Source organism: Scleropages formosus, chromosome 16 (assembly GCF_900964775.1).
Source record: "Scleropages formosus chromosome 16, fSclFor1.1, whole genome shotgun sequence".
In the NCBI taxonomy this organism is placed as follows: Eukaryota; Metazoa; Chordata; class Actinopteri; order Osteoglossiformes; family Osteoglossidae; genus Scleropages; species Scleropages formosus.
Genome location: NC_041821.1, coordinates 1,861,264 through 1,881,434, shown reverse-complemented (window position 1 = coordinate 1,881,434; position 20,171 = coordinate 1,861,264). Strand labels below are relative to the sequence as shown.

General features: G+C 50.7%; 1 protein-coding gene across 1 annotated transcript in view; it reads left to right on the top strand.

Moving 5' to 3' along the window:
- Nucleotides 1–20,171, top strand: part of sgcz (sarcoglycan zeta) — a 101,571-nt gene that overhangs the window by 41,526 nt on the left and 39,874 nt on the right. Inside the window, exon 2 of the mRNA XM_029258921.1 lies at nt 19,576–19,770. Coding sequence (XP_029114754.1) covers nt 19,576–19,770 — 195 coding nt within the window. The remainder of the gene's footprint in view (nt 1–19,575; nt 19,771–20,171) is intronic.

Below are 20,171 nucleotides of genomic sequence, written 5' to 3'. Positions count from 1 at the left end.
ATCCCGGAGAAGATGCCGAGCGCAATCTGGACTCGGAATTTCAGGGGCTGTTTTTGAGCTGTCAAAACAGAGCAGCCTGAGCTGAGGGTGAGACTTTCTAGGAGTCGTTCAGGACAAGTCAAGCCTCAGGCAAGGAATGTGATGGGTGGCATATTGTACACAGTCAGCTTCTCATTGGGGTGGGTGGCTGCTGGGGGCTGTGAGCTGCTAAGCCTTCCAGTGCCGACTCTCCCAGAAGGCCCTGCTGCTACAGGACCGTCTCATCCTGTCCTTGGAGCTGTGTTCCTCTGGCTTCCTGTAGGGTCGTGCTGATTCCAGCAGCGCTGTTGCAAGCCAGTTGTTATCCGTTTGGTAGCTGAAGATCAGCCGACTGTCTGCCGATTATATTAGCCGATTATTTTGATTTGCCAGCTCACTGTCAGCCAATATTAGTAAATTGTTGGCTGATTGCTAGCCGATTGTTAGCAAATTGTTGGCTGATTGCTAACCGATTGTTAGCTAATTGTTGGCTGACTGTTAACAGATTAACTGACTTTTAACTAATTGTTAGCCTATATTAGCTCATTGTAAACTGATTGTTAGCTAATTGTTGGCTGATTGTTATCCGATTGTTAGCCAATCTTAGCAGATTGTCAGCTGAATGTTGACCGTTGCTAAACGACTGGCCATTTTTGTTCGTTATCATTTATTAGCTGAATTTTACACCAGGACTGCTAGGGGAGGGGACTGACAATGATGGTTCTTGCGATAGCTTCCCGAACAAGTGTACGGTCTGGTTCATTACTGCACTTTGTTACGGAGCAGGTTACCGGTCAGCCTCTCAACATAATACAGTACGTCCGTGGAAATGTTAGCTGGTGGCTGTACGGTTTCGCTTCTCAGTCCAGCGCTCTTGCCGCATCTGTAAAGCAGGCCCTGTTATGGAAGGAAGCCCATCAACCTCCAGCCCGTGCCGTATCTGCATCTCGTCGAGTGCATGTTTGATTACATTTTCTGCTTTCCCAGAGTGCACCGGTGATGAGTGATTAGAATCTGCGCTTACCCACAGTGCAACAGTCCCCCTTGTCAGGTGGAGCAGATTACATTTTTGATTTACACAGTGCGGCGGTGATAATAAATCACCTTTTTTTAAGGTGGCAAAATTATTCCACTGTGCCTCAGATTCTAGCGATTGCTCACAAATAATTTAACGGCAGCTACACACGTCACGGAGACTGGAAATTCAAATTGTCAGCTGTGAAGTGTGTTTAAGGACTAAACAACGTGGCAAAGAGTCAATCTGCATGTGCGCCGCATCCCCTGTCTATTCTCCCATGCAGATGACCTCAGTGGAGGATTCTCATTCTCGTATCATATCGGAAGCACACATTCGCATCAGTCCAGCGTAATGTTGCCATGACCGGGGCTCCTTTCCCTCCCATTATATCCTCGGTCATTGATCTATTTATCCGTTGTCGTTTTGGACCCTGTTATCCCAGCGTAAAGCAAGGCCACGCTGTGGAAGGTAGGTTGTGATGCACCATCCTGAGAGTCTGCCCAGTGAAATCCTTTCTTTATGTGCCACACATAATTGTTCTTCCATATTCTTATGCGTGTGGAGATGTGAATAAAGATTAATTTATTGCCTTTACAAAGATGAGCTGTACAATCTGAAATTTTACTGCTGTCGTCTTTATTTATGCATTCTGTTAATGCATGTCATTAAATTTCATTTTACTCACTTTGACTCAAGGATGCCTACAGTTTTTCTCCCCCTTTGTAAATCAAGGCATTGGCAGACTGGATGCGAGGTGTCCGTTCAGCAAGGGATGGAGACTAGCAGGCTGTGAACCCTGGGCCCTGAGACCTGCTGACTGACAGGTGCTGAGAGGTGTGGTTCGAGGCTCTGATGCTCTGTGGACAAGAGACGCAGATACACACACACACACACGTGCGCGCGCGCGCAGAAGTCCTAGAAGAGAAAAGCCGCAGCAAATGCAGCCGGGCTCAGGGTTATTTTATGACTGCGAGGACTGGGAGGACTTGGCATTCGGAGAGCGTTTCTAATGAAATTCTAACAACTGTCAGGAGACTCGTTTTTATTTCGTCTCGAGCTCCACTCAGTAATCCACTGTGGTAGGCAAACATCCACACGGCTCTCCTGTTGAACATCTCGCTCTGTGGGTGGAGTCCTCAGAAATGCCTCCGTGGCATGTTTATATTTGAAAACACGACCAAACAAGGAGGGGTTTACATTGGATTTCCACTTATATAGCCTCACTCCATGAGAACCTTACTGTAAATACCCATAGAGGAGAGATATTTTCCAAACACTTAAAGGACAGGAGTTTAGTTGGCTGGCACTAAGTCCATAAAGGGAGGAGATGGTGGGTTACACGTGTTCAACACAGAGCGTCCGTTGTGTGTTTTTTTTTAACCAATTTTGTTGAAACGAAGGAAGGAACTGGAAAAATTAGTAAAAAAAAAAAAACAAATATATGTTATAATGCAGTAGGGATGTAGCTTTTAGGGCCTTCACCTTGCAGATTGAAGGACTTGGAATTTACCCCTTTGGTCAAGGCATGTACTCTGAACTGATACAGTAAAAATTTCCCAGCTGCATAAATGGGTAAATCAGTGTAAGCAGCTTAGCGTACAAACCTTCCTAAATGCTGAAAGTCACTTTGGAGACAGGATAGTAATAGTGCTAATAATAATGTGAAGCACTAACATCTTGTGCAACGTGTACCCTACTTGCCCTTGTGTACTGTACTTCTGGAATAGGCTCTGAATCGCCATGACCCTGTCTAAGGATAGTGTGTGTGTGTGTGTGTGTGCGTGCGTGTGTGTGTGTCCGTCCGCCCATGATGGCCGAGGGACAGTGTGGTCTGGGTAGGAGGCTCTTCCAGCTGCCCTCCTTGAAGCCCAGTTCCATCACCCCCGCTCTGCCGCTCTCTTCCTCCGCCTGCCCTCCACCGGGTTCAAGAGGCTCAGGATTCTTGCCGCTTCCCACTCGGGCGTCCGGCCTGCACATCAAGGCCCACGTGTCTGCGGGGACCTCTGCCAGCAGCCTAACTGAAACACTGTGCCAAAATGGAGCAGCAGGGTTACAGCGCAGAGGCCTTTTGAGCCAGGAAACACACTGGAAATCTCGCTCTGAAATCTGCATACTGGCTGCACACCGGGTTGTGTAACACGGGAAATGTATTCAGGTGCACAAAGGAGCAGCTGCACTCCTGTCAAGGCTGCACTTTTAACGGCGTTGTATTTCCAGCCGGAATTCAATGGCATATTGTTGTGTGGCAGAGGAGCGAACTGCGGTGCAGTTCAGGCCGAAAATAGGCGTGTTTGTTTTTGGAGACGGGGTGTGTCAAAGAGTGTCGTTCACAGGCGGTGTATTGGCCTTCAGGATCGCGGTCACTTTCGAGCCATCGTTTTTTGCCACATCCCGCAACGAGACAGACTTCCGACATCGTTTTAGGGGTGGCCTTTTGTGACGACCGCTCACCGATGTCTCGGGAGCGTACCACGTGAATCTCGACGACTTCGCCGGACGACCTCCGCGAGTCTAAGTCTGCTGTCCCACCGGCTGCTGCCCTTCGCGAGCGGCAAGCGTTGGCCGTGCCGCGGGGGCGATCGGGCGAGCTCATGAGCTCCTCGGGTGTCTTAATGACTTGGGTAGTTCGTAGACAACCAAATGAGCAGGTGTTCACGAGGATATCTGCACCATGGCAAAGGTCAAAGGTCATACTTAAATGCCTATTACATGCAGCGTTACTCACTGCTCATGAGATCCTCGCTGAAAAAGCAACAGCATCTATTACATGTGGCAATTAATCAATAGACTCATTCCACTTTTGCGTGAGAGGTTTAATTAAGAGGAAACCTTGAAAGTCCTCATCCAACCCGAGTCTCTCCTTGTACCTCTTGCTCCCCGGACTGTTTGCCCTTTGGGAATCTGTGCAAGTGAATTTTTGACAATTATTTACTAATTATACCTGGCACTGTTCCCACATGAATTCTCTCATTGTTCACTGGTGCGAATGATTGGTGCTTTTATACACTTCTGGCCTGATTTCCCAACAGAAATCGCTGCGCTGTCCTGAGTGGCGCCGCGGAGTCCGAGACAGGCTGGGCACTTTGTGGCAGCTTTGTGTTAGTGTCTGTGAGCCCTGTTGGGTCCTCGTGTGTTGTTTTACTCTCACATGGGGCCCCGCAGGAGAATGGTGCGTGGAAAAGTGGAGTTTTTCGATTTCCCCGGGCACCACTGGAGGGGAATTGCGTGTGGAAAAGGTACAGTTCTGGTATTTCCCCAGACGGCGCTGTGAATAAAGGTCACGGAGCAGCTCCTCGCTGCAGTGGCGCCTGCGGTCCATTCGGCCCACGGCACAACGCCGCCCTTCGGCTCTCGGTTCAGATCTCGCACCGCTTCGGGCTCCGAAGCTTTTAAATCCCACCTACTCACCCGTGGAATGAAAGGACATAAAATGCGGCACAAGGAGCGGAGAAAGACAACGTTACTTGCTGTCAAAGAGGAACGGGAACTTTGGGGAGACGGATGTGGGAATAACGTTCGCTGGCATCGGCTCGTCAAGAGTGAACAAGCGCGGGACAGTGAGGCCGATGTTCCGACCGAGGGCCTCAACCGCTGTCCAGCCTCCATGGCCTGCAGAGCTTCTCACATGGCGGTGGGTCAGGATGATAGAACTGGCTCTGGCTCCCTGTCCGACCTCACCGTACCGCGTTTATGAAGGGCTTCTGCAACAACAACAACAACAACAACAACAACAACAACAACAACGACAACAAGATTACACGGGTTTCCCTTTCCGGGTCTGGACACTCGGTAAGTCCGTTTTCCGAGTGGCAACGACATTGAGTAAGGACTTCTCTCGGGCGTGTGGTCCTGTATGGTACAACGACTGGGTTGACAGTTAGCACGGAGTTTACTCCTCCGCATTTGTAGAAAACCACGGAATCCAGTCCCACTTCCGGCAAAGAGGGGCTGTTCTGCAGACCCCCCCCAGTACGGAGAGTGGTTATGGGCAAAGAGGAGGAAAGGAGCGCTCGGCTCAAAGAAGCAGGCAGTGCGGGATGCGGCGTCCTTCAAGGATTCCCAAAACAAGCAGCATCAATCTTTCAATCGAAAGGAAATGAGCTGCTTTAATCTGCGGCTCCCCTCCCCTCCCCTCCGCACGACAGGGCGCTCTCTGATTGGCCAGAAGGGTCTTGCATTTCCCGGGCGCATGATTTGCTGGAGGTTAATCTTTCATGAGGCAGGGTACGAGGAGGTGGCGCTGTGATCGGCGCACTGGGGGCCATGGGTGGGCTCTCATTCACTGCGTTCTTACAAGATCTGCTCTTTATTTCATTACACTAACGATGTTAATTATTTCATAAGCCCCTTTATAGTCAAAAATTAATTTGCTGGACTGCTCGTGCGCAAATAGATTTGTACACATCCTTCAGGAGACTTTATATCAACAAGCCGATAATGTGGCTAATTATCAGAAGAGAGGAAGACTGTGCAAAGTGGTCACAGGTCCAATGGCTCGAATACCATGTGCTTATTAGTTTGCAGCCCGGGAGCTGGAGCTCTTTGGGAGCGTATGAAGGCACCTGGGATGTGTTTGAAATATTCAGGGTCGTATTCTGCCAGCCGTGGTTTAGGGCACCGTGTAAATGTTAACTGGCACTCGTTCGTTTCCGCAACCTCCCTCCTCCCGTTTCATGGAGAATAGCCCAGGGGGGTGGGGGTAGTGAGACCCCTTTCTGCTCACAGAGGGAACCGGCTTAAAAAAGGAGCCAAAGTCGCTCCATTTTACACCCATTAGCAGGCTGGCCCCCGATGGCCACGCTGCGGTTCCGGCACGAGCGCTCGAATTAACTGGGCCTCCCAGCTCGGCCAGTTTCCTCGACAAGGTGGCACCCGGAAAGGAACCTCCAGCCACCAGCGAAGATGAGCTAAACCTTACATTAGCCTCAGCGCTGCCAGGGAAGTTGGGATGTGGTTGCCATAGCGATACAGGGCTCCGGCAGTAAATGGGTCCTGACAGCGCGCTCGACTCGGTCCATCCCGTAATCAAAAATACATCAAGGGCTCCCCGTTCCGCAGACCCAGTTTAATTGGGACTTTGTCAGTGGACGCCGAGGGACTGTGGGCTGACGGAGTGCGGCCGTTGAACCTTTGAACAAGGGCCATTCATGGAAGTGCATCCATGCCGGGGAGAGAAGAGCGTCGCTTTGAGCTTCGTTTCTCGCCCCCGTGCAGCGCACACGTCGAGGACGGCTGCTGATCGCCGCCTCATATTTAAAGTGCTCCATCATCTGCGAACGTGTGTGGGTACACCGCACATGTAATACCCGATTAACGAAACGCAATACGCTCACCTCTGCGATAACCCAGCGCTCCCGTGGGTTTCCTGTCCGACACTCGGAGCACAATTTGCCGCATCAGCTCGGCTCCACGCGAGCAGGTCCCGCCCACGGCGGATCTTCCGCGTCGCCGAGCTGTTCCCTCCCGTACGAAGACCCACGGCAGCGTGGGAACACCGCGTGGCCCTTCGGCGCAGGCGCCCAACTATGCGCCAGGGGCCCGAGGTGGCATCCTCATGTGTTCTCGGGGAGACCTCGGGATGCTGCACGCACGTTCCAAATCCCAGCACACGTGTCCGTGGAGCTTTCAGTTTCACTTTTCGTCTTTCGCGCCTTTCAGCTCTGAAACACGAGGAGCACATGAGCGTCTCCTTTCAGTCACTTGTTTATATGCTGCTGTGTACACTTACAGTATATACTCGCATTATTCATGTACTTGTGTATTAAAGCCCTATGGGGACAGGAAAGGCCTTGGCTGACCGCTCTCTGCCATCTGCTTGTTTTCGCGCTTGCGGTCGAGCCGTGTGCTGCGCGTTGCCTCCTGAACACCGTGGGCTGCAGAATGCACACCCGCCTTGCTTTCTGTTTGATGCATTTAATTTTAGCCCTCGCCTGCCCACTGGCACCGCGCTTCTGCGGCTGCATGTTAAAGCCCGGCGTGACGTCCTTTTTCATTACGGTTATATAAAAGGTGTAGCTTTAGCCGTCCATGTCAGCCAGTTGTGTAAGTGTTTAAATAATTGGATGTGAATATATACGCGCCTCTCGTCTCTCTCCTTCTCTCCCGCGGGGACAGAGATGCGAATCACCGTCAGACGCGGATAATATCGGCAATGAGCCGCTGCCCTAATGTGCGGGATTACATTTAATTGGTATTTTGTTTGTGTTTATTGACGCGCTGCGCACAGAGCTGTTTCTTATGCATCAACTTGCAGTATGAATTAGAGATAAAGACACATTTACGTGTAATGTACTGTCGCACTTAATGGCCACCGGAGGGGCGGATGCGGATGCTGTCAGGATGCGGCGTCGGCCTGCCGCCAAGGAGACTACGGCTCCGCTCACACACCGCTGACCTGCGCCGCCACCGCGATGTGCTGTTGCACCGTTACCGCGGTAATCCTTGCCTCGGTAGCGGGGTGCCGACAGCTGCCGCGAGGCCGACTCGCCGCACCCCTGCCGCTAGGCCGTAATCCAGCACGCTGCGTGCATCGTGTTCCCGTAGAAATCGGCCGACCCGAAAAGGGACTGCTGAGGTTATTTCGGTAGAAACGCGATGACTGGTGAGATTTCTGTTTTGATTTGGCCGGGCGGAAAGCTTCGGGTCGTGAATATTTAATCTTAGGCAAGTTTAACTTTAGTCAAGGGTGTTGTAATTAATTATGCATGACGTTCTGAGACATGCAGATGTAACCGAAAAAGCAGAAAAACGAAACGGATGAACAAGAGTCCTTTTCTGACCGATTGATTCCGACTCCGTTCGCAGCACCGAAGCCCTGAGCTGAGAGGGAGCCGCTGGAGGGGAGCCAGTAGCTGGATGTTTGTTCACGCCAGCGGTGTAGCCCAGGCGTCGCGGTGGCGCTGCGGTGTCAGCGCGCCGTGTCTGGACGCACAGTGCCGACGCTTGTGTCCGTTTCCGGTCGTGCTGGAATCCATGTGCTGCGGAGGCCTGCTGACCCTAGTGCGGGCACCCTGGTGCCCGAGTGGACGACGCAAATTGCTTTTGTAAAATATCCCTCGGTGCGAAGTGGTAAAGGGCGAAACTGCAAGCTGTGCTCGTGCAAACAATTGCGAACTCTCAGGTGTCAAGGAGCTGAGTCAGGGAGGATAAAATGCAGTGCTGTGCGTCCTCTACCCTCATCCAGCGCTGTTCTAGTGCTCCACTAGAGCCTCGCTAATGCACCACTGTTTATCAGCTCTAGTGTAACAGCCAGCGTCCACACTCTGGAGGGTAACACCGGAGCATCATCCCGCACTCATGTGGTCATAGTTCCTCTCGACGGCTGCGGCCTGCAGGCCATGGCACGTGGAGCGTGACGCGGACATGACGGACGTCCCGTGACGGCTGTCGCGCCCGCGATCCGCCCTCCCGCCCGCTCCGGGTCCCGCTCCGGGTCCCGCTCCAGTCGTAGCCTAACCCAAATTCGGAGTGACGACTTTGGAGGAGCGAGAGATTCAAACTCGAAGTGAAAAAATCGCAGAGCTGGTTGGGTCTTCGGTGGCGAGGAATTTCCTTCACGGCTCTGTTGTCTGTCGGCGTGACGGACGGAGGGGGATTCGTCAGCAGTGGCTTCCTGCCACGGCTTACAGAAGTCGGAGAGGCGTCGGTGTGAAGTGTGTCGTGTATTTTACAGACCGCTGTGTGTTAGGAGTTTTTAATTACCAGAAACACATTGAAACACAATTCCGTATGTGACTAATTGTAGTACCGGCGAGAACAAGGGTGTGCGCTGGCGCTCGTCCCGGCAGCCCATCGAATCGTCCGCGCTCTATTATACGTCGTCTTTCTGTCTGGAAACTCGAAGGAGGTGCAGCGTGCTGCTCCAAATCACATTTCAGGTTTCCCCTTGTCCCTCCACATGAACAACTCAGCGCCATCTATTTTGGCTCGATTTAAAGGTACCCATGGCAAGATGATGATGAGACATAGAGGGGGTTTAGTGAAATCGCTGCCCCATCGCTCCACAGAAGGGACCTCGTTCTAGCCCGTCCATAGCTGGGCGCTGGTGCATCATGGAGAAGCAGTTCTGCTTCTGAGTGGCTCGAATCCTGCTGGATTTAGAGCTACCTTTCAATTAGCAGCAGGTTTGCATCTGCCACAACAGATGCTACCGCAGTCTTTCCATAAACTGAACACTGGGACCCAGAAGGAGAAGCGAGGACTTGACTCGCCGGAGCTCAAGAGACACACTACATGGGAAGGTCACCATATTGCAGTGGTTTATGTAAAAATCGTGAGTGCAGATGCAGTACGGCCCGTGTGCAAATGCCTCACTCGGTTGTCTCTTTCTCGGCTCCTCGATGGAACGGGACGCGAGGAACCCGGAGCGGCATCTCAATGTCTTTGAGCGTCTGCTGCAGGGAGAGAAAAGAGCTCCGTCACCTTTGTGTTTGAACCCGACTCTCTACAGAGACTCCATTCAGGAAGGAGGTCGCGCTTCCTTCTGCATTCATCACCATATTTGCTCATTTTGGCCAACTTCCGCTGCTCTGGGAGTCCGGGAAGCCACGTGCAGTGAATTTGTCACTCAAGATGTGTCTGTTGAGGACCTTTCTGGGCAACAGCCTCCACCGTCTCCTGACGCTCCCCGAGATCCCCGATTTCGCCTTTGATCCGTGGACCTTGAGTCGTGTAACTATGCGAACCGTGCATTGCTGCGTCTGTCTGTACAATAGGCATACATTTGCTCGAGTAGTATTTATTAATATCCATACTGCAGGATCAGAGAGCTGTTCCAGAACCTCCGTGGTCACAGCCTCTAGGGAGGGGGGCTCTTCTTCTTACCCATAATTCCTTGCTTTGAGCAGTGGAGTGGAAACTGAGGTGTCACACTATTTATCTCATCAGCGTGTCCTCTTTCCTGAGGCACTGTGTGTGTGTGTGTGTGTGTGTGTGTGTGTGTGTGTGAGACTGCCTATCGTGGACTCATCTTGAGGGGATCAGGGATCACTAGAGGCACACCAATGCACCCATGGATGGATAAATGTCGGTACAGTAGATACATGTGCAACATTATTATAGAACAAAGTGTACCAGATCTGCACATCACCCTAAAATCACACTGAATGCTTGTGGAGCCTGTTTCTTCCCTTTGAAGAGCTGCATTAAAGCATTACACTTTAATGTAATATTCCCGTGATCACGGAGGAGAAGGAGCGCCGTACCGCTGCACTTAGGCATGGAAATTGAAAACAACCTCCTTAGCGAATGCGTCATCTCAGCACTTCTGCACAATTGACAGTGAAGAGCGGTGACTTCATGCGCGGTCGCGGGCAAGTCGGCACCACGGTGACCTTGGCGGTGGTGTTACATGCTCCGGCCCCAGTGTGGGAGCACGCAAAGCATGGCTCGCATGTACTGCAGGCCTTGTTTCTTCGCACAGGCCATTGCTTGTGTTCTGCACCAATAAATAAACCAACGCCCAACTGTGCTCCCTCTTATCAGACAACAGTGATGAAAGAGGGGTGCAACTTGCAAGGTAACAGGTGAAATTTTAACATCTTCATGTAATATTCATGTAATTGAGCTGCTGCCTTGATTTACAATCGTGGGATGTAGCACCGGAACACGACCGTTGTTCGAGGTCTTACTTGACCGCTTGTGTCTTCCTCAGAGAGCCCCAGACCTCTGTATTGATGCTGCACTTTAACGTGACTTGTCCCTCAAAGGCTTATGGGTAATTATCTTCCTTGGTGACAAAGATGGCTCCGTGGTAGCTGGGAGACCCGTACCACCGCAAACAAGACTCACTTCCTCCTTGTCGGATGACCCTTTGGCTTCTGGGTCCAAAGGAAGGGACCTGCCGTTGCGGAAGGCAACACAGGGCGAGGACGAGAGCGGTGGCCCTCCGGTCTTCGAGGATCGAATCCAATCTCTCGCTTCTCCTGTTCAGTGGGAAGCGATCCGTAAAGGATTTAGGAATTAAATTTGAGGGGCTTGTAAGTGCGCCTATAACTTTGAGGCACATTTCTCCGTGCTGTTTTTCCGCTTCTTGTCTCGCACCTGCAGCCTCCCCGTCTCCAGAGGCTCCCCACGGAACGCTCGTAATCGACACAAATTTGGAATCTGACCAAGTTAATCTCGGCAGTTCTTATTGTGCCAATTTAGTTTGAGGTTCACTTCGCTTTCGAGCAAAACCTCGCACGTCAATGGGACGGAAGCTCGATTTTCTCAAAGTTTGTCCGAGTCGAAGTGCGGAGGTGTCTGGAGTTCATTAGCGGATGTTCAAAGAAGATGGCGAGATCCGCAGCACTTTCGAATCCCTTCATGCGTTGGAAAAGGTAGGGAATGTTTGGGTGTGAGCAGGCAGCGAGCGCCATGCCGGCAACGCCTGGGCGTAAACGCGCCGTGGGATCTCGCTAATTGCAGGCTTCCCTTGGAGTCCTCGCTTCTTCTTGATTATAGTGCTTGAACCTCGGCGCACACATCTGGAGCGGCTCGCCGCGTGCGGTTACGTCGCGTTAATTAGTCTTTTGTCTCTATATTAGACTTGCTAGATAAGTACCAGTAAGATTACACCTTGCCGGTGAGTTTGGCCTTTGCCTAATCGGGTGGGCGGGGGTTATTTGGGTTATTAACGGGATGAATGAAGCCTGTCCTTCTTATGATTTCAGCAGCAGAGCCTGGTTCAAACCCACCTGCAGATGAAGGACTACGAATTGAACCACTGCTGTCAGTGGTATCAGGGTACATAAGATGTCTAGGTGCTGGAGTAGAATCTGACAGGCTGTCGGATCAAGTCCTTGGATAATAGCGTTGCTGGAGAAATGGCTTTCGATGAATTGCTGCACAGGTAAGGATGACTTGCAAAGATTTTGCTAAGTTTGATGACAGAGTTTAAAACTCTGTGTTTACTACGAAAGTCTTCAGCCACCCTGATTTTACACTGAAGCCCAAGGACTCAAGTGGAGGGTTGGAGGCGCTGTACACATGTGGTCGCCAAGTTTCGACGTCGACTCTTGACATCAACAGCATTTGGTAGAGAAGCTTCAAAGTCACGCACCCAGTGGTACCGGTAGGAACAGGTTTTAAAGCACCATTGAACATTGAATGTACTGACTTTTCCACACCGTCCCACCTTTGCATGGCGGCCCCCAAATGTGAGAAGTTTGAATAAGTCCTGTACTCAGGGTCCAAAATTTGCAGTCTGATACAAGTTGAGATGATGAAAAGTTTGGCAGTAACTTCTTGCTTTCTGTACTGTCAGAAGTAATTGGCTGGAGGAAAGCCTGCCAGGAGCCGGTTGCCGGGAGCTCGAAACCCCAGTGCCGAGGAACGAGCATGAAAGGACGGAAGCCTGGCTACTTGGTTTTAGTCGATAAGTTGCTTAGCAGGTGCCTCAACTGGCTCAACTACCCTACAGTATGGTATCTAACCCATTTATTCAGCTGCATATGCTTACTGATGTAATCGAGGTAAAGGTGCCATGCTCTGGAGTGTAAAAGTTGGGCCCCTGCATAATTACAGCTTTAATGAGGATATTACAGTATCAAGAGAAAAAATGAAATAATGATGAGCTCTAATTATTCCTGCGGTTCCGAGGTGTGGGGCGGCCCGTTTCCTTAACTGCGGTGCCAGCTGTTTTCCTGGGTTCACCTCCCTCGTCTCGCCACCCGGGGCGCGATCTGTATGTGGGGGCGGCTCCTAATTACAGGAGCCACAGATGGCGCTATCAGTAGCTCCAGGTCACGCACCGACTGCAGTTAGAGTCCATCCTCCGAGAAACGGTTAGTGCCTCCCCTCACGGCTAAAACGTTGTATTATATTAAAATGTACATAAGTACGCACGTCCTGTATGTATGTATGTTCCTGAAAAAAATCACAGCAGGTCAAATAAAAACACAGTTTTAAAAAAGAAACAAGGGATAACGAGTGCAGCAAAAAACATGCAAGCAAGAGCCTTATGTGCAAACTTTGGGAGACGGAGGCGCTCTGCACATTTATACAAGTGAGTAATTTTTACCGTAAGTACCTTGATCTGGGGAGGCAGGTTTAAATCCTAACTACTAGAGCAGGAGGTGGGATTCAAACCCAGTTCTTTTGAGCGTAAGGCAGTAGTTCTGACCACCACACTACTTGCTGTCCACCTCTGTACACATAAATTTTTTCATTAAACATGTTTTGAATCTGCTGGGTCTCCTGGGGTCTGTTCCCCACGATCCCACATGTCTGAAGCGGTCTTGATCCCACACTGGAGGTGCAGAGAAGCACAGAGCATGAGAGTGATTTCTTTGCCCCCTCCGGTGTGTGCGTGGATTGCTGGAGGAGCCGTTTCAGAGCGGACTAGAGCCGCACTCCTGGCTCCTTGTGCTCTAAACCGGGATCTCCTCCATAAACAGGCACACGGGCTCCTGTGGACGACCGACTCCGTGTGGCACCCTGAGTGCTGGAGATGTTCGGCAGTGCAACTACCAGGGCGCTGGAGACACTACCGTGGACCAGGGGGGTGAATCCAAAGTACACCTGTGAAAAACCAGGCATCGCAATGGGCAAAACATTTTAAAAAATGTATGCCGTGTAATAAAATAATAATAACCAGCAATAAGAAATGTAGTCAGTGAGTAGTAGGGCTGTGCCTGGTTCACAACCTGCACAGGTGCAAGACCGACCGACCGACCGACCGACCGACCGCCTGCCTGCCTGCCTGCCTGCCTGCCTGCCTGTCTGCCTGCTGACCGGGTTCGACCGTGCGGCTCAGAGCGAGCGCGAGGGTGGACAAGTGTTCGCTGTCCGATTTGCAGGCTGTCTCCCCCGCGGGGCGCTATCGCCGTGCGCGGCGGGTCGGATCCCCCGCATGGCTGCCTGCTAACGGAGAGGAATCCGTTTCCCGCGGCTCGGGTGTGAAATTACTGTCACTCTCTGGGAATCAAGGGTGTTTGTTGAGGCGATTCCTGTCGAAATGAAGGAGTCGGTGACTGGCAGTTCAAACGGCACTCAGCTGTGCGTGTGTGTGTGTGTGTGTGAGAGGGAGCGGACAGTTTCATCCCCACCACCCTCCACTCCCAGCCGCATCACTGTGTCAATACTATGTTAATACTACCATAAAAAGGCTGTGTTTAAACATTGACTTTACCACGGTACCTCGAAACATTACCTGCACACTCCATTTCCCACATCAAGCCCAGTGGCTTCACGAGTCACTTCCTGTTTAGCTTGTTTCCAAAGAGACAGGGCATGTTTTTTATCAGTCCCTCTTGCACAGGTAATACCGTGTTGTGCTCATTGTCTCCCTTTAACGGTCGTGTGAAATTGCTCCAAGATGAAAGCTGCGGAAAATGACCGCCACGCTGAGCAGACTCCTCTGTGGGGGGCCCGCAGATCGCCGCTTGGGAAGGGCGGGAGCAAAGGGGGGCTTCCGCTGGCATCGCATCATTGGCGTGTTCCTCGCAGTGTCGCGCGTGACCAAGGACCGTCCCACTCTGATTGGTTCATGAATCATGTGGATGTTTGAGGTGAGGGACAACGGAGGGCGCTAATGTTCCAGCTGGTGCACTTTACACCACCTTTACTCTACTACACCTGGTTGTCATGGAGACAGGGCTCTCTTTGCGGTCCTGAGTCTGTCAGAAATACGCAATGACCTGAGACAGTTCCATATAATCAAGTCCAGGACGTATTCGAAGGCCGTCTTTCCGGCTTCAATCAGAAGGACCCGGGTTCAAGTCCCCCACTTCTTCTAGTACCCTTGGTCAAGATGGAAAGTAACCTCACATCGTAAGTCACCTTGGAGAAAAGTTTCTGACAAATGAATAAACGGTCGTGACGGTGATGATCCCCGACCGGCGACTCCTCTAGACAACACTGAGCACCGAACCCGGCGTCCTCAGTAAGTAGTACAGTGAAATTTCACGGCAACAGAAAAATGAAACCGTAAAACGAGAGCAGTAAAAGTATACAGGCGCCCGTCGACAGTTTTCTGGATGACTGAGCCCAGAAGGAGAACAATTATGACGGAGGCCGAACACACAATTCAAATGGAATTTGTCCTCCACATATAATGAATTACAGCAGAGTTCTGCTCAACTTCATCTGCGACTCAACACCTTATGGTCCACGTAGCTATTGCTCATGCTCACACTGTGGAGCGTACAAAGCGAAAGTACGGCGTCCCCCCTGGAGAGAGTACTGCCCTGAATTTGGTGGACTTCTGAAGCTTCCATCATCATACTGTGAAGATTTGAATATATCGGCACATCTCAGTATAAGAGGCACATTGAGTCGCGCAAACATGCGCGACTCAATGTGCCTCTTGTACTGAGCTGTGCCAATATGGTGTTGGATTTATCGGGCCTTTCCTGCATAATCGTACAAGGGATCAAAAACGATGATCAAGTGATGGTGAGGTGTGCGCTACCACATTGGTCCAACCTGCTGTAATAAGTGTGAGTATAAACCCCACAGGGAAGTGTAACCCGGGACCCGCCGGGCATGGCTGCCCTCCTCCGTTTCACACTGTGTCGCCGTACATGCGGTAAAAGCACAGCTCCGCCGGACGGACTCCGCATGTGGTCCCCGGTGGCATCCCAGCTGAACAAACGGCTCCTTGAGATTTGTGAGGACGGCTGCTCTTCAGCCCCATCGACCGGTTTCGCTTCCTCTTCAGCCGCCAACGCGTTCTGAACGTTTGTTTGATTTTCAGCCATCCTGTTATGTTTCATCAACTTTCTTGTCTCTAATGATCGTTTCCGCATGTGTCTCCATCGGCACCTCACGCAACCGACATGCTCCCTACAGCAGGTCCTCCGAACAGTCCGCGGCAGGCCAGTCCTCTTTAGGACGCCGTGGTCCCTCGTGTGGAACGACTTGCTGTCCGTCCAGAGTCACGTTCATCTATTATTCAGGAACTACTTGTAAATGTCACAGCGGATCATCCGGGACACAACCTGATCGGCTGCGAGGGACTCCCTCTCGGGTGTTTTACCCATGTACAGCCCGGCCGGAGACGCTGGTACCGCGTGCCGTATTCGGTCGCCCGCTTCAACCTCAGATGGAGGTTCATTTACCCCCAGCCCAGCGGCTGCTTCGGTCTGCAATTCAATAGACGTGCTGGGACGGGTTTAGAGAAGTGCAGGTCCGTTTGCCGAGACCGAAGTGCAAACGGAACACTCTGGAGAGGAAGGAGTGGCGAGATGACATTGCGGCCCCGACTGTCTGGGGACTCAATGACTGTCGGACGGTCAGGTGCGCTTCCAGGGCGGTTGAGAAAGACAAAAGGACGGAACTTCTCTTTGTCCCACCTCAGCTTAGCGCTTCTGCATCAGCGGTGCTTTGGAGAGATGGTGATGTGAATAACGGTAGGCTCATATACACAGTCTGTGGGGAGGGTTGATTTTGGGGGCCTGGATCAGGATGTACCATGTGCTCTTCCCTCAGGGTGGCTCCTTTGTCCCCCCTGAATGCGACACCCTTCTTTCTTTTCTCTCTCGGAATAAATATCTCCGGCATTGATAGTAAGATGATGTGCTCCGGGGGGGGGGGTGGGAGGACTCGGTGCCCTTGAGAAGTACCAGACATCTAAACTTCAGACTCCTGACTGCTCCGTAATGAAACGGCGGGTGATTCATAAACTGTCGCGGGCGCACGGGAGGGACCTGTCAGTCAGTGTGCCGCTGCGACACACCTGTTGAACGGCGCCGCTCGCTCAATAATGTCAACATTTAATTAGCGCCGATGCGCCACATCTCAGTCACAGCCTTAAATTGCATTAACCGTCGTTGTGACCTTTGTAAATGAATCGATTCCTGATACTGCCCACCGTTGGCGCTGATCAGAGCTCTCGGCAAGGACGTACTGGGAGAAAGTAGTCATGGTGGCTGAGGGCTGGCTGATGGGTGACTTCCCTTGCCTCCAAAACCCTCCCGTGCCACCAGTGATAGTCTGGTTCTGTGCATCACAAACAATACAAATGTCTTCCAGTTATTTGTCTTCATAGCATTTTCTTCACTCATCTGTTATCACGTACATTCACAAACATTTTGATCTGTAGCAGCATGATTTATCTGCCAGCCTGAGCAAAAGTGTAGAACCGCCTCAATTCAACTCACTCCCACGGTGTTTACAGGTCATGTCGTGTGCTCCTAAGTGTCAGGAACCAGTGAAATGAGGAACGTTGTAAATGTTTATGGAATTGGTTGACAATCAGCATTTAATAGGAAGTTTTTTCAATTACATTTTTTTATTTTGAATCATTCTAAATTGATCTTAATTTTCTTAGTCTGAATGTTAATAAAAATATTAAAACTCACAGTATTTTATGTATTACGGCTATAGCTGAGACTTTTACAGATCCAAACCAGCCAATAAACTGAGGGACATCTGTATTATTAACCTTTTTACATTGATACATGGTTCCAAAGGTGACTTTGGAGTTACGAACATCTTGTGTTCATCAGATGAGGAGCCGGTGCACAGGGGGTGCGAGATTCTGAGTTCTCAGCCAGGCTTCAGAACCACGGACGACCCAGGAGAGGCTTCAGACCTGTCATGTTCTTGTCATAATTCACCTGAGAGCAGTGCTCTGAAACCTTCCCGATATTATTATTGTTACACACAATACACTCTATATATATTATTTTAGTTTATTAATTTATCTGACAGTTTCCTCCAAGGTGACTTACAATCTTCAACTGCTTCTTTAAGCACTGATTTACCCATTTTTACAGCAGTGCAATTTTTACTCTATCAATTCAGGGTAAGTATTTTGATCAAGGGTACTACAGCAGCAGGTGGGATTCAAACCCAAATCTTTTGAGTGAAAGGCAACAGCTCTAAGCACAACATCACCTGCTGACGCTATGCAAGCCGTACTTCTCACCACCTTCTGAGCTGCGTGTGTGAATCTCTTAACGCGTATGTGATACCTGCGGGTTCGAGGGCTGCTTTCTCGTACTTGGAATTGCTCGCACTTGTCGTGGGCTCAAAAGCTCCAGAGTCCTCGATCCTCTGGGGCAGTCAACGTGAGGAGATGCTGTTTCTGACCCGTGTCTTATCGAAAGGCCTTATCAGATGTGTCTGGGCGACGGATTATCCCCACCTAATGGGCTCGGTAATGACCGCAAACACGCGTTGTTTCGTGTTCCTCGAGAGCTCGCGACTCCGCCGGGGCCGACGCCACTGCCGGAAAGTTGGAGCAATCTCACGGGGTCACCTGACCTTGGATCGGCAGCCCGCTGTTTGATGGAGAGCGCCCCGCCGGCGCTGTCGTTTGAGAGACGTGCAAAAGCGGCACTTCCAGAGAGAGGCGCCTCCTTCACCTCCGGCTTGCCGAGAATATTTTTAGCACTCAGAGTCTTGAGGCGATGGAGGCACTGACCCACGGAGTGCCTGAGATGAAGCAAATTGTCAAAATGCCAATAAATGGCGTAGGAACCGTGCTGCACGCTACGGTTATGCGTAGACGATGACGACCCCTCTTTAACGCTCGGCTACAGTCGCTTGTTCACTCCGCTTTGGCCGTAGCGTGCAAACAGCCTCGTTTTGGTGATTCTCCTTGTAAATGAAAATGTCACGACTGAACATGAATATGAAATAGAAAAGCAATAGCAGAAAAGTAAACAAAGGGTCCCTTGGCGGCAAACAGCCGTATGTGTTTTAGGAGCACCGGTTTGATGCGCACTTCTGTGCTGGGTTCCTGGGAGTCGACACACTAGGCATGCAGAGCACAGTTGTGGAGAAAGATGAAATGAAGCTACAAGATACCATTTTGAAAAACCACCAAAATTATCATTTTTTAGTTGCTAAGCAGCTGCTTATATCCATGGAAACTAGCGTGGATTGCAGTTGCGCATTTTTGTGTTGTCATTCCTGTAGTAAGATTTCGTTGCACCTGCAGAAGGTGATTGACCATCCTCAGAGCTGCGGCTGTAGCTCTCAGAGCATCTAACGTGGTTGCTGCTCTTTCTGTGCTTGGAGCTGGACGAGCTCTAGGAACCAGTGGCAGCACCTTATGATTGAAATGCCGTTTTGGTTAAAAATCCAGCTCATGAAACCCCAACAACTTGTGTTGTCCCTGAGCAACGGCAACTGGTAAGTTTGTAGGCAAATCAATAGGTAGATGGATGGATAGATGGATGGTAGGTGGGTGGAAAAGTAGGTGGATGGATGGATGGATGGATGGATGGATGGATGGATGGATGGATGGATGGATGGATGGCAGGTGGGCATATAAGAAGGTAGGTGAGTAGATAGATGCATGGATGGATGGGTGGGTATGAAGGTAGTAAATTCGAAACGCCACTCATTCTCAGGTAAGTTGCATGAAGCTACAGCAAAACGTACAACACAGCAGATTTTAGGGATCGATGAAGCCGAAGGGCACTTGCTGAAGTCTTGGAAGGGTTCTTGCTGTTGTACCTTTGGGACAGTAACTCAGATCACACCAGTGAAATATTCCGCTGTTTTCTTGGGTAAGAAGTTTGAAAGGCACTGGAGACTGACAGTGACTATGACGTACACTAGCCGTGACTTCCAACACCTGACCGGTGCCTTCTCCTCTGCTCCAGATGACACAGGAGCAGTACATCCTGGCAGCCCAACCCAACCAGCTGCAGAAGCCCGGGGCGCCTCCTGTCTACCCTGTTGGGATCTATGGCTGGAGGAAGCGCTGCCTCTACTTCTTCATCCTGCTGCTGTTGGTCACCATGATCGTCAACTTGGCGCTCACCATATGGATCCTGAAAGTCATGAACTTCACCGTGGTGAGTGTGTGCGCTGCATGTCTCCGGGCTTCACTGATGGAATTTCTGCCAACTGACACCCGCCGCTCAACAGAAAACATTTTTTAAATGCGATTGAAGGAAAAACAAAGGAGGAGCATTACGCAAGGCATTTGGGGAAAACCGAGGAGTTATTCCTTGACCACGAAAAAGACGGTCGAGGAACTCTCCTTGAAAATAACATGCAACATGTAGCTGTGAAAGCGCTGTATTTTCTGTGTTAATCATGTGGCCGTGGAAGTGTGGAGGAGAGGAGCTGAGTGCAACAGGGAAAACTTTTCTTTCTGCTCTGTACGGTTGAATGATCTTCTTGTGTTAAATTTGTTGCATTTGACACTCCCTGAAAATAAATGATGACACGATAAAACCGGGCGTCCTTCTCC